A 13412-nucleotide genomic window follows, 5' to 3' on the forward strand; every position below is an offset into this window, starting at 1 on the left:
ACCCAAAAAGTATGTAAGCTTTTTTTTTTCTTTATCTGAATGTCCGTGAATGTCCTCACGCAGGAGAAAGTTGGGGGGTCCGCGCGCGGCGCGAGTCTAGAGTAGAGAGAGAGAGAGAGGAAGAGAGAGACTGCGTCTAGAGAGGAGAGAGAGAGGGAGGAAGAGAGAGACTGTCCGCGTGCGGCGCCAGTCTAGAGAGGACTCAGAGGAGTAGGCTACTTTGCTTCCTGGATTAGGTACTATAGTTCGATTGAAACGAACCGAGTCCCAACTTTTCAAGAGGACATGGTTCGGTTGTTTGGTCCTCATTATAGTTCGGTTTGCGTTCACACCTGTACAAACCAAACGGACTATCGATCTAAAGGGACCATGGTCCACTTAAAGGGACCATGGTCCACTTAAAGTGGACCAAACAGAGTAGGTGTGAACGCGCCCTAAGAGAGGTAGTGTGAGAGTCCGCGCTGCCAGCTGAAAAGAAGTGGTGGGCTGGGTACACATGTGTCAAAGGAAGCATGTGATAGTCTCCGCCCTCCCAGACCGACGGTAGGGGGTAGAGTGCGCAACAACCAGGAAGGGGATTGGGAATTGGCATAACGACTAACGGAAAAAGGAGGAACAAAATATAATTTAAAGAAATATATATATATAAAACAATGCATTTAAAAAAAAAATGTACAGATGTGTTCAATAGACTCACTTTACATTGTGTAAAGTTGCCCAAATAGTGCTAGGAATAGCAATGCATGTCCCCTTTAAGTAATCCTGCACCGGAGCCGGTTCAAGTTTATCTATCTGTTGCTATAGTGGTTTAGCCAAACTTACTTCGTGGAACCAAAAAGCCTGACTTATATCAATTTATCCTGAAAATGATCTGGCTAACTCAGTTAGCCACGTTCGAGGAACAGGGCCCTGGCATCAGAATGCGTCTCAACATGCGTCTTGTGTGACCACTTGTGATCAGATGTCTCTTCCCCACTCAATAATGCAAATAAATGACACAGGCCTACATCTACATGACTAAATTCTTATGCAAATTAGATGATATAATGAAGCTCATGCAGTGTTTCCATTGCCATTTATAATGTTCCTGTGAAATCCCTTAATTTAGAGACTACACAACTTTTCAAATGCCTCCATAGTGAAAACGAAGGTGCATCAAAATAAAGAACCCGCTGGCCAGTTGTGATTTCATTATGTGTACTGCTATCTTGATGCCCCCCTCTCTCTCATTCTGCCATCAACTACCTTCCGGTCCTTCCCGTTTGAAGTTGGATAAAAGCGTCAGCTAAATGACAAAATGTAAATGTAAGTTAATAAAGAGGATTAAGATTAAGTTGAAACATTTACCTTTTTATTGGTTGTAACAGTAAGAATTAAATAATGTACCTCTGTCTAAGATTATGAAACTACATAATATGGGTTGGCTGTAATACTAATAGTATTAATCTTCAATCGGCTACAATGGGGTAAAATAACAGGTGGAACCTCACTCCCCAGGTAGTAGGATGAGCAGTGAGTGGCTCCAAATGATGATCAGGCCTATCGTAAAATCACATGGCACTTTCCTTTTGTATCCATTCCATACTCCCAATTGCCACTCAATATGAACTCGAGCGTCCTTCACAACCTTCTCACAGCTATTCAGTTGTGCTCATAGGGATGAGCTTTGACTTTATTCATTTGGCCAGCCAAGCTGCGTTTTTGAATAGAAAGTGTACCTGCCAAAGTATCTAGTAGACAAACATTACTATTTACCATGCTGTGGCCGGTGTTAACTTCCCACCCACACTGTTTCACACAGAATTACTTTAAGGGGGAGCGGTTCTGTCGTAGATGGCACAGAGTTTACCAAGAGAACTTAGCAGCTTGTGGTGCAGTTCATTCTCAAGCTGGCAGGGTGCTAGGGTTCTTCGTTCAGATAGGAAGTAGCCCTGTATGTTACTGTACGTTCAGATAGGAAGTATGTTCAGATAGGAAGTAACCCTGTTACTGTACATTCAGATAGGAAGTACGTTCAGATAGGAAGTAACCCTGTATGTTACTGTACGTTCAGATAGGAAGTACGTTCAGATAGGAAGTAACCCTGTATGTTACTGTACATTCAGATAGGAAGTACGTTCAGATAGGAAGTAACCCTGTATGTTACTGTACGTTCAGATAGGAAGTACGTTCAGATAGGAAGTAACCCTGTTACTGTACGTTCAGATAGGAAGTAACCCTGTATGTTACAGTACGTTGAGATAGGAAGTACGTTCAGAAAGGAAGTAACCCTGTATGTTACAGTACGTTGAGATAGGAAGTACGTTCAGAAAGGAAGTAACCCTGTATGTTACTGTACGTTCAGATAGGAAGTAACCCTGTCTGTTACTGTACGTTCAGATACAACGCAAAGTGAAATATTGTCTCACTGTACTCATGTCAGTATGACAAGTTGATAACTAGCAAAACCGGCGTGAAGACATGCAAATGTGTTTGGTCTCAAATGTAACCTAAATATTTTCAACTGCCTACGAAGCTGCGTCTGTTCACCTCCATTCGCTTCTTTCAATTGTGTTTCATTTTTTTTTGAAATCCTCTACATTTTGTTTTGGATGTACCTTAGTATATGTTCTTTTTTTTATCCACTTTTTCTCCTTATTTTCAATTTTTCTCCCATCCCAATTTTGTGTATCCAATTCTCCCCTCCCCTGTCTTGAACGTTGCTCGACTATGCCCCCCACTGGTCGGTTGTAGAGAGGATAGAAGCCTTGCATCACGTGTTCCCTCCGGCACACAAGGAGGCAGCCTGTCGCATCTTTTCGCCTGCCAGCGCGGACTCTCATTGGCGAGGTGTAACGCATGGGAGGCTCACACTACCCTCACCACTTCCTGTCTCTGCTGTGCAGGCGTCTCCCAACCGACCTGTAGGGGTCGCTGTCCACAACGTCTAATCCCCACCCATCGACTTCCACCCGCTGACGCTGCCAAATGAGCCAGTATGACGGCCGGCCCAAGCCGAAGGCAATGCTGAGACTGGGATTCGATACTGGAGTCTCTTGCATTGGTGACGAGCACAATCTCCGCTACGCCACCCAGCCGCCTATGTACAAATGTTCTTATGTGTCGAATTTGTAAGTTAAATATATATTTTTTTACTATAAATGTACATTTACATTTACCGGTAGTCATTTAGCTGACTCTTTTATCCAAAGCGACTTACAAGTTCTGTACGACAAGTCATCAGGAAGGGCACAACTCTTATCAGCTGAGTAACAATGTTCATTGTAAGTGTTGAGTGCTACAGTGTAGGTTAGTTTATTAGGACAAGTGCATGACAGTAAGGTTAGTTAGGGTTAGATTTTTTAAATATTTTTTAAAATTTCAGATAATGGTTGAAGTGCGTCTTTAGTCGACGGCGAAAGATTGGACGGGTTTCGGCTGTCCTAACTGGGGTGGGTAGTAAGTTCATTCCACCATTGTGTGGCAAGGACTGAGAAAAGGCAGCTTCTCCTTGATGACCCTCCCGGAGCTCGGATAGGAGTGGGTCTGAGATGCCCAGAAGATGCAGAGCGTAGGGGTCTTGAGGGTGTGTAGTTAGAGACCATTGACCGGAGGGAGGCAGGAGCGGTTCCCTTTGCCGCACGGTATGCCAGGTCGAGGGCCTTGAAGCGGATTCGTGCAGCAATGGGGAGCCAGTGCAGGTCCCTAAGAAGTGGGGTGACATGGGCAGACTTTGGTAGGTTTGAGATCAGGCGGGCCGCTGCGTTCTGAATGAGTTGAAGAGGCTTGGTGGCAGTGGCCGGGAGGCCAGCAAGCAGTGCGTTCCAGTAGTCGAGGCGGGAGATGACTGTTGATTGGACGACGAGTTGGGTGGATTCTTTTGTCAGGAAGGGGCGGATCCTTCTGATGTTGCTCAGGAGGAATCTGCAGGTTCTGGTTGTCGCTGCGATGTGAGCGGACAAGTTCAACTGGTCGTCGAGGACAACACCAAGGTTCAGTTTGAGGTGGTTGGTCATCATCCAGGCGGAGATGTCGGACAGACAGGCCGAGATCCGCTCAGAGACGTGGATATCTGAGGGAGGGAAGGAGAGGAAGAGTTGAGTATCATCGGCATAACAATGATACGAGAAGGCATGAGACGTGATAATGTTACCCAGAGATTTAGTGTAGAGGGAGAAGAGAAGAGGTCCAAGGACCGAGCCCTGGGGGACACCCGTCCATGACACTTGGTAGGAGCGGTCATTGAGGTATGATGTCAGTCATGTCAGCGCAGAGCCAGCCACTCCCATTTCTGCGAGGGACGCGAGGAGGATCTGATGGTTGACTGTGTCGAAGGCTGCAGATAGATCTAAACAAATACTGGCCTCACGTTAGAAAGTAGCACTGGTGACGTGAAATCACTGAGCCCAGAGAGGAGTGGTTCGGCAAAAAATAGTTCCGAGTATATTTGCTTAGAAAACGTAAATGTCGAATTCAATTATTTTTTATTTCTCCACATGGTAAATACACAGGTCACAACATGTTTACAGGAACGTTTTGGAGTTGTATTTGGAGTGTATTTCGTGACTGTAGGGGACTGTAGGGAACTTCAGGGTAAAGGTCTGACCCACTTCCAGTGATGAAGCTAAGCTACGCTAACGGTGCGGGCGTTCCCTAAGCCTAATGCATGCAGAGAGACAAAAAAGGTATGTATCTTCTTGTCTAACTCCAGGGAAGATGTTAAATAAGCTAATTTCCCAAAATGTTGGAGTTTTCCTTTAAGCATGAGAGTTAGTGAGAAGGATATGGTCAGATACATGGTGTTAATGATGCTGGAGTTATGGGAAAATATGAGATCTTGCTTTGTGGGTGGGAGGCGTGGGAGTCCGGTTAAAGGATTGTAGGAGGGAGACCACTGTCCGACTGAGGCCATGTCCACACTAAAACGATTTTGGTAGTTTTAGGCAAAGTATTTGATTGTTAGCATCGTTCTGCCACACGGAACTGCGTTCTGGCAGCCTGAAGATGGTACTTTTTGATACTAGCTCCCAGAGTGCGCAATTCTGAAGATGCCTGAAGACCCCCCCCCCTCCCATTGCGTCACCATCTTTACAAATGATACGCGTGTTCTCCTGAACCGATGACGCGTTGGCCCACCTTTCCCTTACCCCCATGCGCAAACTCTCGGCCAACATCACAACAACAATGGCGTTGTACAGAGTAGTTGCGTTCGTGGTGCAGAAGCTATTGAGCCTGATCGGGCTTTTGCGGCAAACTGTTCCATAGCATACCCCTTCAGATCATGACAAATCCTCTCTTACCTTGCCGATTAAAAAGCCTCCATAATTTAGTAAATAAAGCTGAACCAGCCACCTAGCATTGATGCTATTCAAAATGCTATCCACATTAGCTAAATAGCTAACCAACTAAATACAGACAACGATTGCTAGTCGAAATGACTGGACACACACGGGGACAAGTTAAACATCAATCAATTAATTTATTCCAACAGGTAGTTTGAGCCGTGGTCTCTCTCTCTCTCTCTCTCTCTCTCTCTCTCTCTCTCTCTCTCTCTCTCCCCCCCCCCCCCCCCGAAGTGTACGTTGCGCCGTGTGTCTGGAAACGTAGGTCAGCTCGAAAAGCACAGAACCGGCCGACACAAGTTAAGCTGCTAGCAACAGACACTATAACACTTCCGGTCGGGGGTTTTCAAAATAAAACAGGAAAGACATTTATTTTGTAAATTTGTGGCATGCACTTATTATCTTGACGTTTTCGTTTTTACGGAAACCTGAAAACGAAACGGATCAAAATCGTTTTAGTCTGGACAAGGCCTGAAATGAGTCAGGCAGGTTGAAGTCGCCCATTAGAAGGAGGGGGGTACCATCTTCCGGTAAGGAGCTTAGAAGCATGTCCAGCTCATCTGGGAAGTGATCGAGCGGACCTGGAGGGCAATAGAGTGTAACAATGGTGAGATTGAAAGGATTAGAGACAGATACTGCATAGGGGTGGGACGATACATCGATCCAGATCGATATATCGATCTATTATCAATAATCAAATAGGATCGATGCAACGTAAAAAGATCGATTCATATTGCGATACTCTTATTTTGAAAATCCCCTCGTGAGCATATCCGCCCGGCCGGAACAACATTAGCTCAGCGCAGCTCCCTGTGTAGACGTTAGTATTGCTTCAGAGTCCGCCTATTTTGCCCGAAATAAGTGCCTGTTGTTTTTTCCCCACAAGGGGTTAAATGCATCTAACATGCTTTCCATCCTCTCCATTCCTTTATGCCCAATATGTCGCATTAAATACCGAAATGAATGTTGCGTAAGCGTGAGCTAACTATGCTAAGCACTGCAGCTAACCATGAGAGGAGAGGAGAGGGGACTTGGGAAAGAGCAAGGGTGGGGGCACTGGGCAGTCTACCTTTCTGTGGGGGACTGGGTTGCGTGAGGGGCATTCTGTGTGTGTGTGTGTGTGTGTGTGTGTGTGTGTGTGTTACTGAGGATGGACAGATAATGTTGATATTTAAACATGAATACATAATATATGTATTCATGATCATCATGCAACATAAAACAATTGTAGGAAGTTTGGGAGAGGAAAGGGTTTTAGCTTGCGTGTTGTGAGTTCCAAAACATTTTACTTAAAGTTTAAAGCTCAATGTATAAAAAGTTAACAGGAGGTCTATTTGTATTAAAAACAATAGATTGTTTTTCATTTAAATGTCTGGAAGAGCTCAAAAATAAAAACATCAATTGATATTTCCGTAGCCTTTTTTTAGTTGATCTAAATGTGACTGATTGTGTTAAATGGGCACATAATATCGCCTCATATCGATCGCAGGCACCTGAATCGTATCGTATCGTATCGTATCGTGGCAGACTTTGTGATATCTGCAAATATCGTATCGTTGTCCAAAGAATCGATATTGTATCGTATCGTGATGAAACTGGTGATTCCCACCCCTAATACTGCATAATATTCGAGAGGAGAGTGACAGTTCTGGGAGTGGTGTTAAATGCATTTACAACACAAGACAGACCGAGCAAAACGGCATGTGGCACAATAATCATTGTATCTGGATTATGGTGTTTTCATGATTGTGGGAAGCCAAACTCGTAATTTAAATAAAAACTCTTATCACCAGTCCGACATGAAAGTATGGATCTAATCGTGAACCCCGTATTGTGTATCAAACCTTATAGTGCGATACGCACATCGCCCCACATCCTTACCCTAAATCTATTGGTAGAGATGGGATGTTGCTTCCACGAGACGTACATGTATTCATCTATTTTTTTTATTGATTTATTATTATTTTTACTTGACCCCAGGTGGAGGAGGAGTTGTGGGAGGAGGAGTTCATCGAGCAGTGTTTCCAGGAGATGCTGGAGGAGGAGGACGAGTGGGAGTGGTTCATCCCCGCCAGAGACCTGCCTTCTCAGACCGTGGGTCAGCTGCAGGACCAGATCAACCTGCTGGTCCTCGGAGACATGGCCACGTGCCAAGAGGCTACGGTGAGCTCCCTGATGCTGCAGAACATTCACTTGTGCATCCCAGGGTTTGCACAAGGTCCTTGAAGTGCTTAAAGTGCTTAACTCATTCGGCGCCAGCTATTAGTCGGGGCCCACTGTAGCTAGGCCGCGCTTTAAACGATAGGACTGTGTCACCTTGTTTGTAGAGCTATAACTATATTCTATATTATAGCTATGGATACAATACTATGGCTCATTTGACATCACCTATCTATCGTTCAATATGTGAAAAAGAATACATTTTTCCATCCATACGTTCCCGTGTTATACCGTGGTGAATATAAGTATGGTTTTAGAGTGGTCTAGACTCTAGGGTAATTCATGAAATGCTGAGTTCCAATTCCACTATAGACATTGCCGTTTCTTGCCTGTACACGCTATTATTCCGAAATCAAATCTATATCATAGGTATTATGTTCCATCATGAATGCATGAAAGGGGGGTGGGGGGTCGTTGTCAGTAACGGCATTCGTATTGAACACTAAAAACGCTTATCAGCCAGATCGGCAGGGGTGCAGTGCTCATGCCACACTGTACCACGCCGTTCTACCACTTTTCTGAGCAGAAGCACGCGCACGCACATGCACGCGCGTGCACACAAAAATGCGTTCACAACTTTCACTCGACTCGGTACTCACCTGGCTACTGCCTTTGCATAACAATAGCATAGCAATAGCATAACAAAGAACGAGAAGAGCAAAACCCAAATACAAGCCCTGTACCAATTGGTGGGGGTTTGCTTGAGCTGTGGAACCTCTCACTATGTGACAAATGGTCCCGACTGGAAGGATGAGACATTTCTTAAGTTGTGCTTCAGAAGGAAACTGTCCTTCTGTAAACTGTAAGTTACATTGTTAATTTAGTTTGTATTTACTTTTCTAGTTTAAGTTAATTCAATTAAAGAAATTGTAACTACAATGTATCTACAATTACATTTAAAACATTGTTTGTTTTCCTGTTGACAATATAGTTTCTTTATATATTGATTGCTACATCCTGCTACCTTTTTCAGCTTCTCTATTTCAAGGCAATATTTACAAAAACTAAACAAAAACTAGTAATTTCCTATACAAACATGTTTCCTACTATTTATACATATGAATGCTGGTCGGAGCTGTTCTGTGCGCATGCGAGGGAACATTTATGCGCGCGCGGGAGCGCGCGTACACGTGACGTCATTAAAACACAGTACAACCACTTAGGGGTGGACGGTATAAACGGTATACGGTATAAACGGTATGAATTTGCTCTACGGTATGGATTTTGCCTATACCGTGTAACCGGTAGTGCAGCTCTAAAATAGCAATGACGTCATGTAACCACAGCGCGACTATTTCACTCGCATTTGCCCCTAAAAATAGATAGAATTAGCCATAGATAATAGATATGTGCGAACTGGAAAAAGTTATTTAGGAGGCTTCGCGCAGTGGGCGTGCCAGCCCCTCCCGCACGCATGTAAACACGGGTCTTCTACTAGTAGTCTAGTGGGACGGGACGTCTCCCTGAGCTAACGTTAGCTTAGCTACCGTTACAAAATGACCCAGTCAACTATTCACTTTTAGTTTAATACATGATGAGGCATTGTCTAACCGAACGGTATCTAGTCGGCCAGCTACCGATAGCTCCTGACATCAACAAACGCTCCATCAAGTCTAGTAGAGAGTAGACGTGTATGATAGCTCCGTTAGCCGTTAGCTCACGTTAACGCAAGTTGGTTCACCGTTCAAAACGAAATGTCCCATTGAACTAAATAATTCACTGAGGCGTTGTATTAACGTTATATATCCGGCTAGCAGTAGCTACAGATAGCTCCTGATATCAATGTCTTATAACACTGATTCGATGCGTATTCGAGCTGAGGGCTTGTGAATGTGATTTAACGTTATACCAATACTAGGGCCCAGCTGCAGCGCCGGTGAATCCTGGCCGTAGCTCGAGGCTACTCGAGTATAGGTCCAGCTGCAGCTCCGGAGAATACTGGCCGTAGCTGGAGGCTACTAATGTACACACAGACAGTGGAGCTTGTTGCGTGGTGGCGATGTCTCGCAGATAATACAAGTACAAGTCTAATTATATAATATATATATTTTATATAAAAAAAAAAAAAAAATTATATAAAATTAAAAAAATTTTTTTTATCAAAAACGATGATACCGTGATATATACCGTTACCGTCTATGCTTCAAATTATACCGTGATATAAATTTTAGACCATACCGTCCACCCCTACAACCACTTATGAAAACACCACTGCCGAGATCGGTATAAAAGCATAGCAGGATCAAGCAAAAATTGACGTCGGATCGTTGTTACCTGTGATCGAGAGTATTCCAAAAATAATATTCCAATTGTTTGATCGCCATCTGGTACATCCAATGTCCATTTGGTCCACGGCATAATCCACCACAACATATGGATTGGGGATATTTGACACGCTTCAATGGAACCGGGAGAACGGCTGCCCTCGCCCGACAAGGAAACTTGAAAGCGGAGACGTTTGGCCATTACACAGGCCAAGATACAAGGTTACAAAGGGTGCTCGATACCGCCGTCTAGCGGGATGCAGCTGGTATTGCACTTTGGCGACCTCAGACTCATTCCTTATGGTAACACAGAGGCCCGTGGATGAATAATGAATAAAAAAAAAAAATCAAATAAAGGAATAAACTACCAAAACCCGAGAAATCTCAGGTCTGGCGCCCAACGCGTGGCGAGTTAACCCGGGATATCTCGGGTCTGGCGCCGAATGTGTTAAAGTGCTTGATCTTTTACAAAAAGAAGTCGAGGCCTGGAATTAACAGCCAATTTTTTAAACAAGGTGCAAAGTCCTTGAAATTCAAATCAACCATTCACATTGAAAGTTTTGTTCATCCATGATCAAATAGTTCTGAATCAAGAAATATAATTATTTTATCTAAAGTGTAACTAATTGTCAGAAATTGGTTTTAAGCCATAAATATTGGATCAGATAAAAAATAAAAAATAAAAAAACACCATTTAACTCAATCCCCGCCAACAACGTTTATATACGTGTTTGACCGACAACCGTTGAACGACAACCACGTATATATTAGGGGTGGGACGATACATCGATCCAGATCGATATATCGATCTATTATCAATAATCAAATAGGATCGATGCCACGTAAAAAGATCGATTCATATTGCGATACTATTATTTTGAAAATCCGGCGACGGCGACGTCATCGCCCCGCGCCCAGTGTTGTGAAACTCAAACTCCGTTTAACATCAACAGCAGTAGCGTCTAGAGCAAGACTAGAGCAAGACTAGTGTGCCTATTCTGTGACCCAAAACATGTCCCTGCTGTTTTATTCCACAACGGGTCCAATGCATCTAACCTGCTTTGCAATCCTCGTCACTCCATTATGCCCACGTCGCGTTAAAGATCGAAGATAACGTTACGTTAGCGTGAGCTAACAAGCTAACCCAGAGCCATAGGCAGAGAGAAGTGGGGACTGGGAGGGTGCATTCTCGGGGATAGCCCCACTAACAGGATCTGGCCGGTACTGCACCTTGGGACTCCCAATATGCTTTTCCAGCCAAATTACAGCTCTGTGACAGTGAATAGGATATTAATATCGAAAAAAAAGAAATTAACCAAAAACAGTGAACAGGAGGTCTATTTGTATTAAAAACAATAGATTGTTTTTCATTTAAATGTCTGGAAGAGCTCAAAAATAAAAAATGTCATGATATTTCCATTGCCTTTTTTTTTGTTGATTTAAATGTTACTGATTGTATTAAATGGGCACATAATATCGTCTCATATCGATCGCAGGCACCTGAATCTAATCGTATCGTATCGTATCGTGGCAAACTGTGATATCGGATAATATCGTATCGTTGTCCAAAGAATCGATATCGTATCGTATCGTGATTAAACTGGTGATTCCCACCCCTAGTATATATACGTTATTTGATTGTTTTTCCTTTTTTTTAAATATTTTTATTCATTATTCATCCGGGGACCTCTGTGTTACCATAGGGAATGAGTCTGCGATCGCCAAAGTGCAATACCGGCCGCATCCAGCTAGACAGCAGTATCGAGCACCCTTTGAAACCTTGTATCTTGGCCTGTGCAATGGTCAAATGTCACCGGGCTCACCTTTCTTTGTCGGGCGAATGGAGCGGTTCTCCCGGTTCCATTGAAGCGCGTCAAATATCCCTGATCCATATGTTGTGGTGGGTTATGCCATGGACCAAATGGACATCGGATGTACCAGATGGCGATCAAACAATTGGAATATTATTTTTGGAATACTCCCGATTAGGGCTGGGCGATATGGCCAAAAAGGATATCACGATAACGATGATAATGTTATCATATCACTCGATATCGATAATTATCGATATTGTTATAAGTATTAAAAAAATTATAATAATAATTTTATATATATATATATATATATATATTTTTTTTTAAACAACAGATGTATGTTTATTTTGCAGCAATTCTTTGTCGTTGCCACCATCTTTAGTGTTACAGCCCCTCACACTCCAGTTCTCAGGCTGCAGCTGGTTTGAAAGCGAAAGTAAACAGGCTTCTCTGCTGGCTGTGGCTCCAGGGGAGTTGTTAATGGTTCTGGTTCTGCTAGTTTCTTTTCTACTTTTTGGCACTTTTTTGTGGACAAACCACCGCACATGTGCAGTTGTGCACCGTGACTCGCGACTGGAGACTAGCTCTGCTAGCACACATAGCCTACTGTGTACAGACTGTTTCAAACTGTATTTATTTTTTTGATCCACTTTTTCTCCTTTTTTTCTATTTTTCTCCCATCCCAATTTTGTGTATCCAATTCTCCCCTGTCTTGAACGTTGCTCGACTATGCCCCCCACTGGTCGGTTGTAGAGAGGATAGAAGCCTGCATCACGTGCTCCGGCACACGAGGAGGCAGTCTGTCACATCTTTTCGCCTGCCAGCGCGGACTCTCATTGGCGAGGTGTAACGCATGGGAGGCTCACACTACCCCCGCCATTTCCTGTCTCTGCTGTGCAGGCGTCTCCCAACCGACCTGTAGGGGTCGCTGTCCACAACGTCCAATCCCCACCCATTGACTTCCACCCGCTGACTCTGCCAAATGAGCCAGTTCGACGGCCGGCCCATGCCGAAGGCAATGCTGAGACTGGGATTTGATACCGGAGTCTCTTGCATTGGTGACGAGCACAATCTCTGCTACGGCACACAGCCGCCGGTTTCAAACTATTTTAAATTAGAAAGGAAACAAAATAAATGGACAAGAGATTGAAAAAGAAATCTCAATTTGGTCAGTATTGTCATTTGGACAAGCAAAAGCCATTACTTTAAGTTGCAGGCAAGAAAGACAAGTCTGTCCACTGTCTCTGGTTTTAAAACGTCAAAAGAAAATTCTCCCCTCCCCTGTCTTGAACGTTGCTAGACTATGCCTCCCACTGGTCGGCTGTAGTGAGGATAGAAGCCTTGCATCACGTGTCCCCTCCGGTACACAAGGAGGCAGCCTGTTGCATCTTTTCACCAGACAGCGCGGACTCTCAGTGGCGAGGAGTAGCGCGTGGGAGGCTCACGCTGCCCCCGATACTTCCCGTCTCTGCTGTGCAGGTGTCACCCAACCGACCTGTAGGAGTCGCTGTCCACAACGTCCAATCCCCACCCATCGACTTTCCACCCGCTACCTCTGTCAATTGAGATAGTATGACGAGTGGCCCAAGCCACAGGCAATGCTGACACCGGGATTTTTTTCTTTTTTTTTCTTTTTTTTTTTATTATCTTTCTTCCCCTCCTTTTTCCCGATTTTTCTCCCATCCCACCCTTCCTGGTTGTTGCGTACTTTCCCCTACTGTTGGTCCGGGAGACCGGAGACTGTCGCATGCTTTCCTCCGACGCATGTGCAGCCTGGGGCAGGCCAACCTGGC

The 13412-nt window shown here is 44.2% G+C and overlaps 1 protein-coding gene across 2 annotated transcripts in view; it reads left to right on the forward strand.

Moving 5' to 3' along the window:
* The window catches only part of LOC311242726 (polyadenylate-binding protein-interacting protein 2-like), a 32031-nt gene that overhangs the window by 2101 nt on the left and 16518 nt on the right, over positions 1-13412 (forward strand). For both annotated transcript variants that reach the window (XM_084331737.1, XM_084331738.1), the window contains exon 3: positions 7302-7484. In XM_084331737.1, the coding sequence (XP_084187863.1) occupies positions 7302-7484 (183 nt within the window). The remainder of the gene's footprint in view (positions 1-7301; positions 7485-13412) is intronic.

This window comes from Notolepis coatsorum (assembly GCF_963971535.1).
Source record: "Notolepis coatsorum genome assembly, chromosome: 16".
Lineage (NCBI taxonomy): Eukaryota > Metazoa > Chordata > Actinopteri > Aulopiformes > Paralepididae > Notolepis > Notolepis coatsorum.